Below are 22,368 nucleotides of genomic sequence, written 5' to 3'. Positions count from 1 at the left end.
AGGGGATGAATGTCACTTAACACACGCTACAGCCAGAACCTAATTTAAAAAAAATGTAGGCAATACAGTGAATTTGATTCATTTATTCAATAACTTAGGCCATAAGCTATTAAGCCCTTAAGATTCATGTCCACAGGCCAGGGAATAACAACAACAACAAAAAGCCTGAGTTACGAATGCTACCCCACCACAATTTTCTAGAATTTCTTTCTTTTTTTCCCCTAAAAAAACCCACTTATTTTTATGTTATAGAAGAACCTATTTCTAAGACAAACACGAATGATTTTGCTCACTGCTTGAACAGCAGTGCTCAAGCTATAAAGACATTTAGTTTAACAATCACTCCTATCAAAAGAAATTTGTTTCATTAAACACACACACACAGCCTGACCAGGCGGTGGTGCAGTGGATAGAGCGTCGGACTGGGATGCAGAAGACCCAGGTTCAAGACCCTGAGGTCGCCAGCTTGAGCGAGGGCTCATTTGGTTTGAGCAGAAGCTCACCAGCTTGAGCCCAATGTCCCTGGCTCACGCAAGGGGTTACTCGGTCTGCTGAAGGCCCGCGGTCAAGGCACATAAAACACACACACACACACACACACACACACACACACAAAATTGCTTATTACAAAAAATGGAAAGGAATATTGAGATGAGTGAAGAATACGCATTTTCAATTTGTGGATATCAACCACTCATAAGCATAAGAATCTTAATTTGGTATTATTCGAATTGTTCGGTCTATTAAGATTAAATGACAAGGACTTCTTCGGGCAACTCTATGTCAATTGATAATATATCAAAATAATGCCAACAGATGAACCAGTGGAAAATAACAAGTTAAAATACCTCAGCCTCAGCACTGGGAAACCAGCAAGTTCATGTATTTAAAAACCAAGAGCCAAGCAAATCCTTCCCCTTCAAAGAGTTTTTCCTCATTATGTATAGAATATAATTTATCAAGAGAAATGTACTACCTGTGAGATGCCCTTTATCATTGAAAACTGGAAGAAAATATTTCAGCATACATTTAAATCTCTATGCTAAAAAAAATATTTTAATTTAAAAAAACATGCATTCAAAAGGAAAGTTTAAGCTGTGAGGAGCCCGGCACTTGTAAAACATGAACACAGAAAACTCACATCTCAACCCTCCGCTGCTTATAATAAACACCAATGTAAGGAAGAAAACCCAACTTCCTTCGGCATTTTATCCAGTAAAAGACACAGGATACAGGTTGAGGCCGTCATTTACACTGATAGCAACAAGGTCCCCGGGACAGCCAGAAACTGTAACACTGTAACACATTCAGAACAACCAGAGCAATAAAATCTGCCTCCCTGCACTGTTTCTATTTTGAGACTGTCCGCTTTTGCTTGTTTCCATTTGCCTAAGATAGTGGTATTTATTTGTTACAGGGTCAGAGGGGTGTAAAGGGACATGCCAAACGATTGTTACAAGATCATCACAGTTGGAAAACACACAAGCCAAATGTAAAAAATAACGGTGGTCTTTAATTTCCATTCCTAACCCATCATCCCGGCCCTCCACCAAAAAGAAAACAGATTTTTTTTTCAAAAAAGATTGAGTGAGTGGGTTTTAAGGGAAATGCCATCCCCTGGCGTCACTAAGTACTGGAAATGAATCCAACAGGAACAAAGCCGTGCTTTGGTACTACGGTGTCACCCACTGGCTGTAAGTGCTCATAGCAGGTGTAACACCAGCCATAAAAGAGAAGATAAATTACTGCAACGGGAAGGAAAAGAACACTGATTTGTTCTAATTCATTAGAGCACTGGGAGCTTCTACCAGAACAGAAGCACCCATGTTATTTTATTACCACAAGGAAAGAGAGTAACTCAGATATGCTCCCAAGGGTGAGTTCTAGTCTTTTTGAAACACAAGCCTTCAGTCTCCAAAAGGCTATCGGATTCAACTCTGAGTGTCAAAACAATGAACATATTAAATGCCTTTTCAGCTCTGTGGCCAAGTAGATAAAAACAGTTTTTAAACAAAAAGATGCACACTTACATTTTTCATAGTTTAAAAAGAAATTATAATGTTTATAATACACACTGCTCACAAAAATGAGGGGATCGGGGAACATGCAGACGCCTTCTGTCTAGTGCATTTCCACCAGTGAAATCGAAGTTGGTTTTGCATCTCATTTGCATAGTTGAACAACTTTCTTTGACTTGTCGTTTGCTTTTCTGATGCGCTTGTTGAATAAAAAAAGTCAAATGCTTTTTTTTATTGCTTCATACTCATTTTGACATATCCCCTAATTTTTGTGAGCAGTCTATTTAAATATTATTAAAGCCTACAACGGGGGGATCAGCCCATTCCCACCTTCACTGGAGGAGAAGAAAAGAAAAAAAGAAACAGCAACAGAGGTGTCCCAAAAACTGGACTGAAAACATAATTGTTCAAAAAGCCCTTAAAAAAAAAAAGGCCATTGAGATAAATAGTAAAAATAGATGTTGTCTTTAAAGTATCACAGCACGTTTATAGCCCAGAATAGATGGACTGTACTCCCTTTTCAGCCCAACGCCATCTTGTGTCCCAAAGGCTTCTTTCTGGTTTACTTTCGTAAAGGCTAACATGCTTAAAATCTCAGCTCAGAAGTATTTGAGGGTCGCTTCTCCTTGACCTTCTCCCTTGACGATTTGGAATGGCACAGAAAGTCTTGACATCGCTTTCTAGTCCGAAGGACCCTGCTGAACGCTGATCTCAGGGTTGCCGCTAGGGACACGACTTGGGGTCGGAAGTCACAAATGTGTTCCAGGCGCTCAAGTACCGGCCTCGGGCTTCCTGGGCTGGGCAGTTGGTCCTCATTACCTGGTCGGCAGCAGCAAGGGTGTGGCGCGCTCACAGATGGTTGATTGCAGATAAGAATATGATGAGGAAAGTCACATTCCCGCAGACGTAAATTGCTAGCACTGCCTTTTTGAAAGCATGACCCTGCAAGAAAAATTTGACTTATGAAAGAAACTCCTGTCGTGAGGCTTTTGTCAATAAATAAAAAATAAAATGAATTAAGGACTTACTTCTGCTTCCGCAATGGTAAATGACTGAATAATCTGGATTCTGGTATCATCCAGTATCTCCACTGTCAAGAACAAAAGCATAAGTTTGTCAGGCCAGCGGGTGCGCAGGCAAACACCCTTGATGCTGGTTTGCGGGGTGAGCCTTCTCCCGTTTCACACTACCAACGATTGCAAACTTCCTGAATGTTGAAGGCCCTCCCAAGTGGGGACAAGCAGGGAAAATATGTTCTCTTTTTTAGTCGATACACACCAGATCAAACTAACAACACGGCTTTTTAAGTACCTATGTATTTTAAACAGCATGCCGCAACTCAGCGGGCACCAGAAGCCCACCTATGTACTCCTCTCAAGAACCAAGAATGGCAGCTCTCATCAGCTCCTAAAAGCTTCCCCGGCTCCTTAATTCACAACATGCCCACTAGATGACAAAGAGGTTTTGTTTTCAAAGGACCACCTTTATCTGTCACTGGGAAGTGGGGGTGGGGGGGAGGCAACAAGAACTAGACAGGACACAAAGGTCACTTCGCCCAGAATCCAAGCTAGTTGAAAATATCACCTATTCTCCCCTAATATGTCTCCACTCCTAATGGCTATAGGTATAGTGCCTTACCTGGGACCAAGACCAAAACGGACCTTGCCACTAGACAGCGCGGGGTGGGGGGCGGGGGGCAAAGTAAGAATTTCCTACGGAGCTCGCTAATTAGCTAGCGGCCGAAGCTGTCGTTATCGGGCACGCTAAGCGACGGAACACCGTGAGCGGGTCAGATGGGTAAAACCGGTCCGCCGCCCTGCTCCGTGTAGACTTTGGGCATCTCTCCTTGACCATCTCGGGGTTCTCTCCGCTCCGCAACTTTCGGGGACCCTCCGTGTGTGCTGGTTCCAAGCCAGACCAGCACGCACAAAGTACTTACAAAGAAGACTTCTTCCTTAAATCCTAAAATAAAATCGTTCCCTTAAATTTTAATACTCCATTTCTAATACTAACAATGATTTTTTTTTTTTTTAAAGCAGAAAACTTCCACAAGGTCTACCGCTGACTGAGTGACGACAACACACACTGGCTACCCTGCCGTGGTCCACCATCAGCCTCGAGAGATGAATTACAGTCCACTAACACTTATATTGGAAATGGCTTTAGGCGACCCCTGTGTTTTGGTCGTTCGCCGCCCCCCCCCCACCGGGGTCGCGACCCACAGGTTGAGAACCGCTGACTTGATACAGAAGTGACGGCACGTCCCACGGCTTTGGCGGCAGGTTACCTCGGCGGGAGAGGCGGTAAGCGTGCACCTCCAGGAGAATCTCCACCCCGACGTGCCAGGCTACAAACCCAATCATCGCATAGGTTTTCCACGGGCCGGGAAGATTCAGTCCTGGTAAGTCCATCCCCAGGAACATCGCGGCCACTACGTCCATAAGAAAAAAAAAATACACATTGAAACGTCGTCGCCGCCAAGAGAGGTCATTGTGGGCGTGCTTACGTGGGTGTGTCTTCTCTCGAGGAAAACATACGAGAAGAGTTGATGACATGCATTGAGTTAAGACTGCAGACCCAACAGTTCATTTCCTCTTGTGTTTCCCAGTCTTGTTATGAGACGAGACAGGGTAAGATAGGACAATAGGATGATCATCTACCGATTCTTAAAAAAAAAGCCATCCAAACTTTCCGAAAAGCCTGGAGTCTTTAACGTAGGACGGGAGAAACGTCCGGAAACCAGGGGTGACTGTATTCCCCTTTCCACAAAGAACTCCGCAGACTACATACAGGGATGGGAGGGCCGCAGTGCCAGCTTAGCTCTCTAGTATATGAGGCATCGGAATACCCTGGAAAATCAGACCTGACTTGCACAAAGCACCCTGCCCTGGAAGGCACCCCTCCCGGGGAGAGGACCTGGAGACAGAGGGCAGGGGCCACCCCCCTCCCGCCAGCCCACCTCAGCCCAGCTCGCAAATCACCCTCCACTCGAGCTGCTTTCAATATTTGGCTGCCAGCATCGTTTATTCTGCTTGCAAAGCAAATGCTTTGAAAAAAAAAAAAAAGTTTTAGAAGGAGAATTTTAAAGTCATTTAAAAAAAAAATTTTAAGATTAAAAAATGCAATAAATGACTTCAATTGTTGCTTCCAGAAATTACTTCCCAGATTTCAAGGTTTAAAGCCGATTTCACCTCAACAGCCAATTACTCCAATTACTAATGCATCTCAAAACCGTTTCGGCCAAATTACAACATGCAGTACGGGCAACCAGCAATTACACGTGAACAGACGGCGTCGCGGTCACTCACCTGCTGTTATTCTAGCAGCTGTTCCCAGCCCCCAGTGAGTCCAGTTAAACAGGTATCTTCTAGCAAAACAAGGAAGCAGTCAGGATTCTCCAAAGTGACGGAACTACAGTTATTCCCCAAGAGAACAGAGACCATGCCGTTTTCCTGATGGCCTGGGTCTAGGAGTTGGATTTCTGAAATGCCTTTGAAGGCCTTTTAAGTAAATAGAGTCTATCACTGAATATTATAAGATGCGCAATGTCTTGCCTGACCAGATGGTGGCGCAGTAGATAGAGCATCAGACTGGTACGTGGAAGACCCAGGTTTGAAATCCTGAGGTTGCCGCTTAAGCAAAGGCTCATCCAGCTTGAGCGTGGGGTTGCTGGCTTGACGGTGGGATCATAAACATGACTCCATGGTTGTTGGCTTGGAGCCCAAGGTCGCTGGCTTGAAGCCCAAGGTCGCTGGCTTGAGCAAGGGGTCACTCGCTCTGCTGCAGTCCCCCAGTCAAGGCACATACAGCAATCAATGAACAACTGAGAAGACTAAGGTGCCGCAACAAAGAACTGATGCTTCTCATCTCTCTCCCTTCCTATCTGTCTGTCCCTATCTGTTCCTCTCTCTGTCTCTGTCACACACACACAAAGATGCACAGTGTCTCCACCTAGAGAGGCACTCGTCTGCCAGCTAACGATGCCGCATGCAGAGTGTGAGAGAGAAGAAGCCAAGCGTACCTGTGGTCGTGGAGGGGCGGCCTGCAGACGGCCAGCAGAGGCTGAAGCAGGGCTAAGACCAGCACCACGCAGCCCAGGAAGGGGTGGTAACCTGCACGCTGGACAGAGGGACATCACGTTAGCCGTCTCGACTTAGAACCTCAAGTCAGAAATACTGCCCATGTGTGTCCCCAATGTTTTCCTGTCGCTTCGACCGTGTAACGACGATGATGGCGATGACCACGACGACAGCGCCTTCTTGATCCCGGGCACGTTCCGGCACGCACGGTATCGCTAAAGCGCCCTCGGACACCTCACCCTTGGGTGTGAATCACCCGCTTTTACAAACGAGGAACTGAGGTTCAGAGCTACCACGCAATGCGTCCCTGGCCACACCGTGGGGACGTGGGGGGGAACCCACCCCCAGAATGCCGCCTGTCGCCCACCAGGGTGTTAAGTGACCATCGACGCCACCACAGCCGTGTGCAGCCCCTTCCCCAGGCTAGGACACGTCGAGAGCACCCCTCCCCACGTGTTGTGATGACTGGGTTAGATCTCAGTGCTTCCCAGAGCTCTTGCAGCAAAAGCCAAAACGGAAGTATTACACTGTGAGTGTAAGACAAGCACAGGCTCTGTCTGACCTTAGTGCATGGCTCATTCCTGATAAGCCTTATTCATTTATTCAACAGACATTTACTGAGTCCCTGCTGTGCCCCAGAATCAGCGCCAGGTGCTTCAGACTCACCAGCGCACAGACACAGAGCTTCCCTACGGGTGTGGGAGGACAGGTGAGGCCAAGCACAACAGATAAGTCACATGGCGTGACGTACAGCGAAGGGAGCTACGGGAGAACAGAGCAGAGCAGGGCCCGGCTCTCTGAGAAGCTCTGCTCCAAGCTGAGACCTGAAGGAGGTCGGGGTGGAGGAGGCGCGGCCGAGCCAGAAGGAATCTCTGTCACGGCCACGGCAGAAGCGTGCCGGGCCGTGGGGCAGTGTGGAATGCGATGAGCTGTGACATCGGAGGGGGGAGGGAGGAGGAGGTCCGGTCAGCGAGGACCTGGGAGCCAGGTCGCGGGGGTCGTTGGATGGACTTTAATTTTGAATAAAACAGAGTCAGTAGAGAAACCAGTCTGGGGCACAAGAATGACACAATCTGATTTACACCGTCTTGGTTGCCAACGGACTGTGCACCGGCAAAGGCTGACGTGGGGAAACCGCTGAGGTGTCGACTGCCGCAGTCCAGGCAAAGGACAATGGTGGCTGAACCCCACGGAGTGGTATCAGTGACGGGGAGAAGTACGGTATCTTACATGTAGAGCAGGGGTCTCAATCTCGCAGCCCACAGGCCACATGCGGCCCGCTGAACAATTTTGTGCGGCCCGCAGACTAATCCACGAAGTTCAAAATATTTTGGATAAAATTAAGTAAGCCTAGGGGCCTACTTGTATTTGCCGAACGGCTGTGATCTTGCTCTGCGGCCCACATGCTGAGTTGAGTTTGAGACCCCGATGTAGAGCAAGAGAGTGGGTTTAAGGGTGACTCCGAGGCGTTAGCCTAAGAAGGGAACTGCCAACCGCAACAGCCAATAGGAGATGGCGGCAGGTGGAGCAGGACGGGGAGGGAGGAAAGGTCAGGAACCCCACTCTGCACATGTTGCGTCTGAGACGCCTGAGATTGGGAGGTTCCCGTCCCCGAGGACACAGCTGAACGTGTGGGTCTCCAGCCGGGGGGCGAGGTCAAAGCTGGAGATGACGTGTTTGGGACCAAGCCTCGGTTTCTTCATTTGTGATGTGGGGTGATGACCGTCACTACTTCCTTTTGAGGTTCGAAATTGGATAACAGCACATGTAAGGCACTTAGCACAGCTGGTCACGCGGCAGGTGTGCAGCCAATGGTGGCCCAGCCGTAACCGTAGTACTCGTTAGCAAAGACCACCTGCCACGTTCACCCTCCCCGGACGTCACAGTGGGAGAGTTCACCCCTCTAAGCTGAGAAACCCCACTAACGGGACTCAGAGTACATGGAACACTTGCTGCCGCCTCAAAACACATTTCATGACCAAGTAATCTGCACTGACGCATACACTCCATCCCAGACCCCCAACCGTGGGAAGCAACCATCAGATGATTCAAAAAAGAGAGGGGAAAAAAAAAAAAGGATACATGCATGAATATCTTTTTCCCCATCATCTGAGAATAAAGCAGGTCTCTCCTTTGACATCCAAGCGCATTTATATAAAAAAACACCCAGTTAGATGTACTCACCCAACTCCAGCCTCCTCGGTAGATGAAAGGCAGGGCAAAGGCCATGCAGGTGAGGGCGGAAGTGGCCACCATGAGCGTCCGATGCACCTGCCAAGGGGAAATGACAGAGTGAGAAGAGAGTTACCCGTGTGAGAGAAAGGAGTCACTGTCACCATGGGGGACAAGATCACAGGATGAGGTTCCCTGAAGGCATCGGATCAGTCTGCCAGCAGTTAAAAAATCTGAGCGTACCACTGAACTTCAGAGAAAGCCTTAAGCGGCCACCCCGTCAGTCAGAAGCAGCTGCCAGGGTTCCCCAGCCCTGAGCAGCAGGACCGGACGTTTCCCACAGAGCACTCTGACTTGCCAAGCCTGTCATTTCCTTCCAAAGATACTTAGGAAGTCCCACCACCAGGCACAGTGCCGCCCCACAGACAAGGAGGGAGCAAGGAAACAGAAGACGCTGTCACCTGAGGAGCCTGGAACAGAACTGAGTAGAGGAGAGAGATAGGTGAAATGTGAAATTCATTGTCCAATCAGAATAGTGACAGTGCATATGGGCGCTGTTGATTGATTATGCCAGGGAACCTGGGGCAGACCGAGACTAGACCAGAAAAAGCAGGGCAGGTCGTCACCCTATATGTATGTCACCCTAGATAGAGAGACGTCACAGTTTTAAAGGCAGTGCAGGATTTTAATCGGTAGAGAGAAGACATAAGGAGTGTTGCAGTTGGGAATATCATTATGAGCAGGTGAGAGACAGAGAGAGAGACAGAGAGAGAGAGAGCAGAGACAGAGAGAGAGAGCAGAGACAGAGACAGAGTAAGAAAGAGCAGAGACAGAGAGAGAGACAGAGCAGAGACAGAGACAGAGACAGAGCGAGAGACAGAGAGAGAGAGCAGAGACAGAGAGAGAGCAGAGACAGAGACAGAGACAGAGCAGAGACAGAGACAGAGAGAGAGACAGAGAGAGAGCAGAGACAGAGAGAGAGCAGAGACAGAGAGAGACAGAGTAAGAGAGAGCAGAGACAGAGAGAGAGAGCAGAGACAGAGAGAGAGACAGAGCAGAGACAGAGACAGAGACAGAGAGAGAGCAGAGACAGAGAGCAGAGACAGAGACAGAGCAGAGACAGAGACAGAGAGAGAGACAGAGAGAGAGAGCAGAGACAGAGAGAGAGAGCAGAGACAGAGAGCACGCAAAGGCAGACAGACAGAGACAGAGAGAGAGACAGAGAGAGAGAGCAGAGACAGAGAGCAGAGACAGAGACAGGAAGCAGTAGTAAGGACAAATAAAACAGAGGGACATGGCGAACAACATTGAGAAATGAGGTTATGTAAGGTCAGTCTTAAAAGCTACAAGTTGTATACAAAGTTTCAAGAATACCCTCTTATAGGCCCTGGCCGGTTGGCTCAGTGGTAGAGTATCGGCCTGGTGTGCAGAAGTCCCGGGTTCGATTCCCGGTCAGGGCACACTGGAGAGGCGCCCATCTGCTTCTCCACCCCTCCCCCTCTCCTTCCTCTCTGTCTCTCTCTTCCCCTCCTGCAGCCGAGGCTCCACTGGAGCAAAGATGGCCCGGGCGCTGGGGATGGCTCCTTGGCCTCTGCCCCAGGTGCTAGAGTGGCTCTGGTCTCGACAGAGCGACGCCCCAGAGGGGCAGAGCATCGCCCCCTGGTGGGCAGAGCGTCGCCCCTGGTGGGTGTGCCGGGTGGATCCCGGTCGGGCGCATGCGGGAGTCTGTCTGACTGTCTCTGCCCGTTTCCAGCTTCAGAAAAATACAGGAAAAAAAAAAAAAAAGAAACCCTCTTATAGCTTGACCAGGCAGTGGCGTAGTGCATAGAGCATTGGACTGGGACGCGGAGGACCCAGGTTTCAAAACCCCAAGGTCGTCGGCTTGAGCACGGGCTCATCAGCTTGAGCCCAAGGTCACTGGCTTGAGCAAGGGGTCACTCACTCTGCTGTAGCCCCCCCCCCCGGTCAAGGCACACATGAGAAGGCAATCAACAAACAACTAAGGTGCCGCCACGAAGACTTGATGCTTCTCATCTCTCTCCCTTCCTGCCTGTCTGTCCCTATCCGTCCTTCTCTCTGACTCTCTGTCTCTGTCACACACACACACACACACACAAAAAGAATACCCTCTTATAAAGTCAAAAACTGTTCCAATAAGCTGTACATTTTCTACAAACAGACATGTGCATACTATCTCAACAGACACCCACTGACCTTCCGCCATACGTCAAGCACCTATCCTCTGTGACACGCGAAAGATAAAGTTTGTTTTCCTGCGTGTTGAGGGACACTGCTGGACTTTAGCTCAGGTTTCTATGAAGAAACTCCTCCTCATCCCATGCAAAGGGGCAACATGAAAAGTTTCCATTCCCACCCACCTAGGAAATAGGGGGCCTTGATTGGTGAGTTACGAGCAGTCTTGATATTGACTGACAGACCCCTGCGTGGAAACCCAGTGAGCACCCACTATTTCTCTCTACTGCCCTCTTGTCTTCCTTGACCCAGCTATACCCTAGCACAACTAGACCTGTGAGCCGGGACCATCTGGGTCCCAGAGGCCATGTGACAAAGGGCTGCACACGCCCTGGCACATTCTCCAGCCCAACCTGAGCCTTCACAAGGCTGTCTCGATTTTGATCTCTATCAAGGGTCTTATGTCTGTTCTCAATTGGTTAGGAAACCAAAGAGCAAAAGGAAGAAATTATTAGGATTCTAAAATGATCACAACTGTACCATACACCAAAAGGGGGGGGGGGAGAAAACCCTACATACTTCAATATGTTTTCATGTTGCAATGTACAAATAACACGGAAATGGCATTTTTCTGCCACCTACCTGAAACCAGATAGCTTCGCCAAAGAAAGGCTTTGACAAAACAGGTTTGAAGAACCGGGCAACGATTACCCCGATGCTAACGGTAGTCATCCACGCCACAAACATCAAGGCACCTAGAGGTCAGAAAACACGACGGATGACATCACAAACTAATCAAGCTGCTTTTAAACGACCAAGCCAAATGCCCAGAACATAGGAACAACCAGCAAAGCACATTCAACAGGCACAAGCATAACCTCAAAACACCCTCTAGATCAGTGGTCCCCAACCTTTTTTGGGCCACGGACAGGTTTAATGTCAGAAAATATTTTCACCGACCAGCCTTTAGGGTGGGACGGATAAATGTATCATGTGACCGAGACAAGCGTCAAGAGTAAGTCTTAGACGGATGTAACAGAGGGAATCTGGTCATTTTTTTAAAATAAAACATTGTTCAGACTTAAATATAAATAAAATGGAAATAATGTAAGTTATTTATTCTTTCTCTGCGGACCGGTACCAAATGGCCCACGGACTGGTACTGGTCCGCAGCCCGGGGGTTGGGGACCACTGCTCTAGGTCACTAGCTTTTACTATCCCACCACAGCTCCTAGGAGCTAACTCTTCCAAGCTCCTACTCTGTGCAAGGCGCTGTCTCTATACCTGGTCTCCATGCATTTATCTATTTGATCTTTACAACAATCCTACGAAGCAGCTGCAATTACTATTACTGTATTACCGTTTGGCTGGGTGGGGAAACTAAGGCACAGAGAAGTTGAGTAATTCGCCCAAGGTTACAACATTGGGTTTAGAACCCAGTCTGGTTTGAGTGACTATGCTCTTGACCAGGGGTCCCCAAACTTTTTACACAGGGGGCCAGTTCACTGTCCCTCAGACCATTGGAAGGCCAGACTATAAAAAAAACAACTATGAACAAATCCCTATGCACACTGCACATATCTTAAAGTAAAAAATCAAAATGGGAACAAATACAATATTTAAAATAAAGAACAAGTAAATTTAAATCAACAAACTGACCAGTATTTCAATGAGAACTATGCTCCTCTCACTGACCACCAATGAAAGAGGTGCCCCTTCCGGAAGTGCAGCGGGGGCCGGATAAATGGCCTCAGGGGGCCGCATGTGGCCCGCGGGCCGTAGTTTGGGGACCCCTGCTCTTGACCATTAGACCAATACAGCCGGCAGATTCCTTGGAATCCTCTGACATCTCATTCCAAAAAATAATAGATAATAAATAGGCACATTATTTGAGAACCCAATTACTTTCTAATGGGAATGCATGAACAAGAATAAAGTTATTTTCAAGCTTAACTATGAAAACATTTATTGAAACTCTACTAGAAGAGAGCATTCTAGAGACTATAAAGGGAATATACCAAATAAGGAACGTTCCCCCAAATACTAATATTTTACAATAGTATATATAGCATACACTACATTACCCCCCTACTTATAAGTCCCATCCTTTCAACAATAGGCGAGGCTACTTTTCAGATGGGATTGACTTCCCCTGTAGAACCAGAGCATGTAAGAGCCTCGTTGCCAAGCTCCTGCTCTCTCCTCACATGGTTCCGGTCATCATTTTAAGGACAAGACCCCCAAGTACAGCGCTGAGAGAACTTCGAATACCCTCAGTTACTTGTGCATTGTCTAGAGATCTTCAACAACAAGCTGTATCTCGGAAACCAAACTACTGCCATACGATCAAAACCACAAATTAACTCTTTCACTAGCCTTCACTTTACTAAGGGACAGAATGAAGCTCTCATACAAGTTAAAGTCATGAACCCAGTGATATTCAGTTAGAAACAGTGAGGGCACTCTTTGGAATGACAGGCGCCTGAAAAGCTCCGTTGGCGATGTTAACATGCAGCCCGGGCTAAAACTACCAAATAATCCCTAGTCTTCTCGTGTAATGAAAATTAACAAACGGTAAGATAAATACAGCTGCCTGCAAGCCTCAATGGATGCACAGAGAAGACTCACGAACAATTGGCTAAATTATGTTTGCCCCCATTCCTATTCCAGCCAGCGCTGAGGCGTCAGGCAAACATATTCCACAGAGCGATGAGACGACCACCACACACGGCAGCTCACCGTGAGCCTTCAGGAGGAGCAGGGACCGGGACCCTCCCACGTCCCTCGGGTCACCCGTCACGTTGTGTTTTTCATATGTAATCAGAGGTTGCTGGGAATGCCTATAAATTCGACCTGAAATTAAAAAAAGAAGAAAAATGAGAAGAAGAAGGATTACTGCCTCAAGAGAGAAGGCATGGAAAGACAGCATCACAACATGGAAACATTTCTTAATATGATAAAAAAAAAAAAAAAGAAATATCAGTGGAGATGCCGTTCATATGCAAAAGCAACATAAATATGGATGCAATGATGCAGTGACCTTACTGGCAAAAAACATTTAAATAAATAATTTAATCAACCAAGACAGATCAAAACCGGAACTGAGACTATGAAAGTGACAGTGAAAGACCCATCAACAATGCTGAGTCAAATAATTACTGTTAATGGGATCACAAATCATTGAAATGTCAAGTATAATTCTTGAAAGAGAATACGTGTAGCCTAGGCTGGTCGCTGGCTTAATCCCGAGAACACTGATTCCAATCCAGGGTCACCCGCTTGATCCCAAGAGCGTCAGCTTGATCCCCAAGATTGCCAGTTCAAGCCTCGGTCCAGGCACTTATGACAAGCAATCAATGACACAACTAAGTACAACAATGAATTGATGCTTCTCCCTCTTTTCTCTCCCTTTTCTTCTCTCTCAAAGAAAGAAAGAAAGAGAGAATACATGTGATAAACCATCTAGAATCCTAGCTTAAACGAACAGACACTGGGCCAGGGAGAAAGACAAGAACATTTTAATGCTATGTTATTTGGCATACGGTCAATTTGGACTGGGTTTGACTAACAAACCAAAATCCCAAAGAAAAGTGATGTACTCAATTTGAGAATGGATTATGATATTATCATTTATTATGTATAAATTTAAATCGGTGGATATATAGGGTTGTTTAAATTAGTGTGTCTATGAGAGTATGTATGGGTGTGGATTCATTTATGCTGAGAATCTACCCCACGGAAATATTCACCTTCTACCCAAAGATATATGTACAAGTATTTGCTCACAGAAATTTATTTTATGCTAGGCAAAAAAAAATTTTAAACAAGGTAAATGGTCATCATTAGGAGAATAGTAAATAAATTATGGAACATACATTATTTTTAAAATATAAAGAGTCAAAAAGAATAAAAATAACTAAGAACTTTGATATGACAGATATCTATCTATATGTGAATCTTTGTCCCAAACAAAATATGTATTAGACCACAGACTACATTCAATAATTTCCAAAAAGAAATAACTTCACAGAAAACAAGCTGTATTATCTATTCAAAATGCAACAAAACTAAAAATTAACAACAAAAGCAAGAAAAAAAAATGGTCCACTTAGATATTTATAAAACTACTTTTCTAAATAACCCTTGGGTTAAATAGGAAATCAAAATGAATCATAAGTCTTTCTAAAAAGGAATAATAATAATGAAGACATTTCCTGACAAAATCCATGTGGTGCAATCCAGGTACTATTCAGAAGCTTTTATCATCCAAAAGCATTTTCTTAAAAAAAAAAAAAAAAAAAGGCTTAAATTGAAGTAATCATTTAATTCAAGATGCATTTAAAGCAACAAAATATAACACAGGAAATCAGAAAGAAAGACTGCTTAAAAATAAAGGTAGAAATCAACAAACTAATACGTCTCTGCCTAAAAAATCAGAAAAATCAAGTCTTGTTAAAAGCCGATAAAATGGACTGGGTTTTTGGCATGTCTGATCACATGACAAAATATATGTATATTACAACCAATATTAAAAATGGGAGGGGTGACATGGCAGCTGATATAGAAAATATTTTTTAAAATCAAATGAAAATGCTATATGCAACTTAAGTCAGCTAAAAATAGTAGTTCACACCTAAATGAAATGGATGAATTGGGGGGGAAATCCAGAATTACAAAAATTGATCAGAGAAGTAGTCGCAACTCGAGAGAGTAATAACAATAGAAGAATTTTGAATTAGTCAAATATTTTCAGCCCCAAAGGCTCACTGATATGTGAGTTCTCTCATACCATTTAAAAATTTTTTAACAGAAATATTTTTTATTTATTAAAACTCCTTAAAAAAAATTATTCTAAGGTTTATTCTATAAGATTAGCATAACACTGAAGCCAAAACTAGGCAGGCAAGCCCACACACACAAACACACACAATCCCACAACCCTAGACCAAAATCGTATCTGAATATAAATGCACAAAGCTCAAAAAGAAAAGTTAGCAGATCAAATCAACCGGGCACTGACAGAATAATAAAACATGGCCAACCAAGATTTATCCCAGAAAAGTGAGAAACGTTCCAGAAATATTATTGTAAAAGTAATGATAAAACGTCATCTCAACATCTTCCCAAAAGACATGAGATGAAATCCAGGCCCTGGCTGGATAGCTCAGTTGGTTAGAGCATCATCCTGAAGCACAGAGGTTGCCGGTTCAATCCCCCGTCAGGGCACATACCGGAACAGATCCATGTTCCTGTCTCTCTTTCAGTCTCTCCCTTCCTCTCTCTAAAGAAATCAATTTTAAAAAGTTTTAATTTAAAAAAATCTTAAGGAAGGGAGGAAGGGAGGGAGGGAGGGAGGGAGGGAGGGAAGAAGGGGAGAGAGAGAGAAAGAGAAAGAAGAGAAGAGAAAAGAAAAGAAAAAAGAAAAGAAAGGAAATTCAGCACACATTCGTCACAGGGACTTCGCAAAGCCAGGCCCAGAAGAACACCAGATAGCAGACATGGCCCAGCACTGAGATCAGAGCACTGCCATCAAATTCAGGGACAAGACAAGAATGTTCGCCACATGGCCAACGGTCATTCCCCATTGTTCTGGGAGGAATAAACAATGCGCTCAGGCAAGAAAGAATTTGAGAGCTGTTCATCCTGTTACCATCTGCACAAGGTATGATGTTGGTTTATCAAGAAAAACCAGAATAATCAACTAGAGCCCCAGCCAAGATAGCTCGATGGGTTAGAGCATCTTCCCAATGTGCAAAAAAGATTGAAGGTTCTATCCCCAGTCAGGGCACATAAAGGAACAGATCTATGTCTCTGCTTTTCTCTCTCTCTCTCTCTCTCTCTCTCTTTCTCTCCTTCTCTCTCTAAAATAAATTAATTGATTAAAAAATAATCAACTAGAAAATTAGGTGGCTAAATTCAAGATAAATATTCAAACTTCAATAACTTTCTTACATACCATGTTTAGAAAAACTTTTAAAAAAATAATCCCATTCACAATAGTTTTAGAAATCTATGTATATATGATATGTACCCTATACCCTACATGAAAATACAAAGAAAACCATAAGGTCTGAACAAATGGAATACCCTAATATATTCCTGGATAGAAAGACTCACTATTTATTATAAAGAAGTCGATCATTCCCCAAATTACTCTTAAAATTTCACTGCAATTCCAATCACACCCCCAACAGACTTTTTTTTTTTTCTTTTTTTCTTTTTTTCATTTTTCTGAAGCTGGAAACAGGGAGAGACAGTCAGACAGACTCCTCCCACATGCGCCCGACTGGGATCCACCCGGCACGCCCACCATGGGGCGACGCTCTGCCCACCAGGGGGTGATGCTCTGCCCATCCTGGGCGTCGCCATGTTGCGACCAGAGCCACTCTAGCGCCTGGGCAGAGGCCACAGAGCCATCCCCAGCGCCCGGGCCATCCTTGCTCCAATGGAGCCTTGGCTGTGGGAGGGGAAGAGAGAGACAGAGAGGAAAGCGCGGCGGAGGGGTGGAGAAGCAAATGGGCGCTTCTCCTGTGTGCCCTGGCCGGGAGTCGAACCCGGGTCCTCCGCACGCTAGGCCGACGCTCTACCGCTGAGCCAACCAGCCAGGGCCCCCAATAGACTTTTTAATGGAATCTGACAAATCATTTCTGAAGTTCATAAAGAACACATACACAACAAAGAAGTAAGAATTCCTGAATAAGACAGCCAGGAGGGGAACCATGTCCTATAACAACTTCACAGCCTATTATAAAGCTATAGTCATTCAACCAGTGCAGTAATAGAAAAACAGATCAACAGAAGAATAAACTAGAAACAGTTTGATTTACTGATAGTATTTCAGTGTGAGATGCGGATGTTTTGAAGCAGGGGAGATATAACGGACTATTCAAGAAACGGTGTTGGGCCTGACCAGGAGGTGGTACAGTGGATAGAGCGTCGGACTGGGATGCGGAAGGACCCAGGTTCGAGACCCCAAGGTCGCCAGCTTGAGTGCAAACTCATCTGGTTTGAGCAAAGCTCACCAGCTTGGACCCAAGGTCGCTGGCTCAAGCAAGGGGTTACTCGGTCTGCTGAAGGCCCGTGGTCAAGGCACATATGAGAAAGCAATCAATGAACAACTAAGGTGTTGCAACGCGCAATGAAAAAGTAATGATTGATGCTTCTCATCTCTCCCCATTCCTGTCTGTCTGTCCCTGTCTATCCCTCTCTCTGACTCACTCTCTGTCTCTGTAAAAAATAAATAATAAATAAAAATTTAAAAAAAGAAAGAAAAAAACGGTGTTGGGACACCTGATTATTATTCATTTGGCAAATCCCACTCTATTAAGGTTTGTCATAACAGAGCAGAAAATGAGACATTTCACGTCATCAATACCTGAAGAAAAGAGCATCAAACAGAGACACTATCAGGAGCTACAAAAATGTCAAAAGAAAGAGGTAAAGAACACTATGGCCTGACCAGGCGGTGGCACAATGGATAAAGTGTCAGACTGGGGTGCGGAGGACTCAGGTTCAAGACCCCAAGGTCGCCAGCTTGAGCGCTGGCTCATCTGGTTTGAGCAAAGCTCACCAGCTTGGACCCAAGGTCCCTGGCTCGAGCAAGGGGTTACTCGGTTACTCGGTTACTCGGTCTGCTGTAGCCCCACGGTCAAGGCACATATGAGAAAGCAATCAATGAACAACTAAGGAACCGCAACGAAGAATTGACGTTTCTCATCTCTCTCCCTTCCTGTCTGTGTGTCCCTCTCTCTGACTGTCTCTGTCTCTAACACACACACACACACACACACACACACACACACAAAGACTCTTCTCATCTCCCTTCCTGTCTCTCTCTCTCTCTCTCTCTCTCTAAAACAAAAAAAAAAAAAAAAAAGGAAAACGACCAGAAAGGCGCCAAACCATCTCACAGTACTGCATTCGTGGAGCAGTAGCAATGCTGGAAAACAAGACCACATTCCCAACCGCCTGAGGACATAGTGGGAAGAGAACCACATTCCCAACCGCCTGAGGATACAGTGGGAAGAGAACCACATTCCCAACCGCCTGAGGATACAGTGGGAAGAGAACCACATTCCCAACCGCCTGACGATACAGTGGGAAGAGAACCACATTCCCAACCGCCTGACGATACAGTGGGAAGAGAACCACATTCCCAACCGCCTGAGGACATAGTGGGAAGAGAACCACATTCCCAACCACCTGAGGATACAGTGGGAAGAGAACCACATTCCCAACCGCCTGAGGATACAGTGGGAAGAGAACCACATTCCCAACCGCCTGACGATACAGTGGGAAGAGAACCACATTCCCAACCGCCTGAGGATACAGTGGGAAGAGAACCACATTCCCAAACGCCTGAGGATACAGTGGGAAGAGAACCACATTCCCAACCGCCTGAGGACATAGTGGGAAGAGAACCACATTCCCAACCACCTGAGGATACAGTGGGAAGAGAACCACATTCCCAACCGCCTGAGGACATAGTGGGAAGAGCACCACATTCCCAACCGCCTGAGGACATAGTGGGAAGAGAACCACATTCCCAACCGCCTGAGGACACAGTGGGAAGAGAACCACATTCCCAACCGCCTGAGGATACAGTGGGAAGAGAACCACATTCCCAACCGCCTGAGGATACAGTGGGAAGAGAACCACATTCCCAACCGCCTGACGATACAGTGGGAAGAGAACCACATTCCCAACCGCCTGACGATACAGTGGGAAGAGAACCACATTCCCAACCGCCTGACGATACAGTGGGAAGAGAACCACATTCCCAACCGCCTGACGATACAGTGGGAAGAGAACCACATTCCCAACCGCCTGACGATACAGTGGGAAGAGAACCACATTCCCAACCGCCTGACGATACAGTGGGAAGAGAACCACATTCCCAACCGCCTGACGATACAGTGGGAAGAGAACCACATTCCCAACCGCCTGAGGATACAGTGGGAAGAGAACCACACTCCCAACCGCCTGAGGATACAGTGGGAAGAGAATCACATTCCCAACCGCCTGAGGACACAGTGGGAAGGGAATCACATTCCCAACCGCCTGAGGACACAGTGGGAAGGGAACCACATTCCCAACCGCCTGAGGACACAGTGGGAAGGGAACCACATTCCCAACCGCCTGAGGACACAGTGGGAAGGGAACCACATTCCCAACCGCCTGAGGATACAGTGGGAAGGGAACCACATTCCCAACCGCCTGAGGATACAGTGGGAAGGGAACCACATTCCCAACCGCCTGAGGATACAGTGGGAAGGGAACCACATTCCCAAACGCCTGAGGATACAGTGGGAAGGGAACCACATTCCCAAACGCCTGAGGATACAGTGGGAAGGGAACCACATTCCCAACCGCCTGAGGATACAGTGGGAAGGGAACCACATTCCCAACCGCCTGAGGATACAGTGGGAAGGGAACCACATTCCCAACCGCCTGAGGATACAGTGGGAAGGGAACCACATTCCCAACCGCCTGAGGATACAGTGGGAAGGGAACCACATTCCCAACCGCCTGAGGACACAGTGGGAAGGGAATCACATTCCCAACCGCCTGAGGACACAGTGGGAAGGGAATCACATTCCCAACCGCCTGAGGACACAGTGGGAAGGGAACCACATTCCCAACCGCCTGAGGATACAGTGGGAAGGGAACCACATTCCCAACCGCCTGAGGATACAGTGGGAAGGGAACCACATTCCCAACCGCCTGAGGACACAGTGGGAAGGGAACCACATTCCCAACCGCCTGAGGACACAGTGGGAAGGGAACCACATTCCCAACCGCCTGAGGACACAGTGGGAAGGGAACCACATTCCCAACCGCCTGAGGATACAGTGGGAAGGGAACCACATTCCCAACCGCCTGAGGATACAGTGGGAAGGGAACCACATTCCCAACCGCCTGAGGATACAGTGGGAAGGGAACCACATTCCCAAACGCCTGAGGATACAGTGGGAAGGGAACCACATTCCCAACCGCCTGAGGATACAGTGGGAAGGGAACCACATTCCCAACCGCCTGAGGATACAGTGGGAAGGGAACCACATTCCCAACCGCCTGAGGATACAGTGGGAAGAGAACCACATTCCCAACCGCCTGAGGATACAGTGGGAAGAGAACCACATTCCCAACCGCCTGAGGATACAGTGGGAAGAGAATTGTTTTTAAACTCTGACTCGCTGCGGCGCTGTGGACTAACCGAGCACTTAACCTTCACGTGGAGCAGAAGTCTGTAACAACGTTTTAAGTTCCACGGCGTGGCTCCGTGATAACTTTCCAGCTCTGAACTAAGGGAGGCTGGGTGCGTGTTCAGTACAAAGCTCTCTGGTATGCCTCAATTATTCCAGTAACAGGTTGTGTGATAACAGGGTCTCTACTTCATTAGTTATTTAAATTGGTAGGTTCCCTACTTGTGAACAACTTATTCAACCTCACAAAGTTCTTCCTGAGAGGCCGGAAATGGCATGACTTTTGTAACTGGAACAGATCTGGGGGGTTTTCATTCCAACGGTGCTTCTTGTTCGGGTTTTGAATAAGTGACTTGGCCATTCTGGGTTCCTGTTCCCTTGTCTCTAAAATGGGCAAAATAATATTTACGTATAAAGCCCCCGTGAGAAGTAAATGAGATGTATGCATGTACAACCAGTGGCCGCTACAATAGCAACAGTCACATGATTACCTGTATGCAGTGGTGTCTACTTAAAAAACACCCAATATTCGACCATTTCCTCATTTTACCTCATTTCCTACATTGTCCATGTTCAAAGGGATTGAATACTTAGGCTCTAAGGTCAAAGAGTTTGAGTTCAAATTTCAACTCTACCATTTGTTTGGGCAAACTAAAATTACTTTACCTAAGTTTCATCCCAGGTAAAATAGGAAAAATAATAGTAATAAGAAAAAATACTGGCCCTGGCCGGTTGGCTTAGTGATAGAGTGTCGACCTAGCATGTAGATGTCTTGGGTTCGATTCCTGGTCAGGGCACACAGGAGAAGCACCCATCTGCTTCCCTCCCCCTCCCCCTCTCGCTTCTCTCTCTCTCTCTCTCTCTCTCTCTCTCCTCTCTTCTCCTCTTGCAGCCATGGGTCGATTGAAATGAGTTGGCTCCAGGTGCTGAGGATAGCTCCATTGGCTTCCACCTCAGGTGCTAAAAAAATGGTTCCGGTTGCGATGGAGGAAGGGCCCCAGATGGGCAGAGCATCGCCCCCTGGTGGGCATGCCGGGTGGATCCTCGTCGGGGAGCATGTGGGAGTCTGTCTCTCTGCCTCCCCTCCTCTCACTAAAATTTAAAAAAAATAAAATAAAATATACCTAGTGTCATTTCTAGGAAGATGAAAATGAAGGTCCTCCGTAGAGTGCTTAGCCAATGAATGACACTCGTTAAGTTCCTAGTAATTTTTACTGTTACCACTTCAGCAGGAAATAGTTTTCAAGCTACATCTGCTGTCGCCGGTACAAATAAGAACATATGACTCGGCGAAGAGAATGACTCATACCGCCTACCACTAAATCTACAAACATTCCTGAATTTTCTCTGAGGAGATATTTTATCCTGCTTCAAAACCTTCTGGGTGTCTGCTTCACCTGTTGTCGAGTCTCATCACACGGTATAATAATATTCTGGGCTTTTCACGATGTGCCTGCCCTCGGTTCCGTTTTCCCTCCTCCTCCACCCCCTCCCCGACCCTCGCGTCTCCACGCCCAGCTTCTTGCCACGTTCAAAGCGGGCTCTCTTCTCAAAGTTCCGGAGCAGCGTTCCCTCCAGAGAGATGAGTCCCTAAATACAACCTTGGCCTGCCGTGCAGCTCTTCCAAACATCGAGAGCCAAAACCTTAAACAAAATCTAATCGTGCCTATGGACATGTGCTGCTGTGCCCACCAGGGCACT

The 22,368-nt window shown here is 46.6% G+C and overlaps 1 protein-coding gene across 2 annotated transcripts in view; it reads right to left on the bottom strand.

Annotated features, from left to right (window-relative positions):
• Positions 1 to 1,491: 1,491 nt before the first annotated feature.
• The window catches only part of FRRS1 (ferric chelate reductase 1), a 44,189-nt gene continuing 23,312 nt past the window's right edge, over positions 1,492 to 22,368 (bottom strand). For both annotated transcript variants that reach the window (XM_066246794.1, XM_066246795.1), the window contains exons 9-16: positions 13,202 to 13,315; positions 11,105 to 11,217; positions 8,282 to 8,368; positions 6,040 to 6,137; positions 5,327 to 5,385; positions 4,306 to 4,449; positions 3,047 to 3,108; positions 1,492 to 2,960 (exon numbers count right to left, since the gene is read on the bottom strand). In XM_066246794.1, coding sequence (XP_066102891.1) covers positions 2,868 to 2,960; positions 3,047 to 3,108; positions 4,306 to 4,449; positions 5,327 to 5,385; positions 6,040 to 6,137; positions 8,282 to 8,368; positions 11,105 to 11,217; positions 13,202 to 13,315 — 770 coding nt within the window. In that variant the 3' untranslated portion in view covers positions 1,492 to 2,867. The remainder of the gene's footprint in view (positions 2,961 to 3,046; positions 3,109 to 4,305; positions 4,450 to 5,326; positions 5,386 to 6,039; positions 6,138 to 8,281; positions 8,369 to 11,104; positions 11,218 to 13,201; positions 13,316 to 22,368) is intronic.

This window comes from Saccopteryx bilineata, chromosome 11, assembly GCF_036850765.1.
Source record: "Saccopteryx bilineata isolate mSacBil1 chromosome 11, mSacBil1_pri_phased_curated, whole genome shotgun sequence".
In the NCBI taxonomy this organism is placed as follows: Eukaryota; Metazoa; Chordata; class Mammalia; order Chiroptera; family Emballonuridae; genus Saccopteryx; species Saccopteryx bilineata.
The sequence above is the reverse complement of the archived record's forward strand: the minus strand, read 5'-3'. Positions and strand labels throughout refer to the sequence as shown.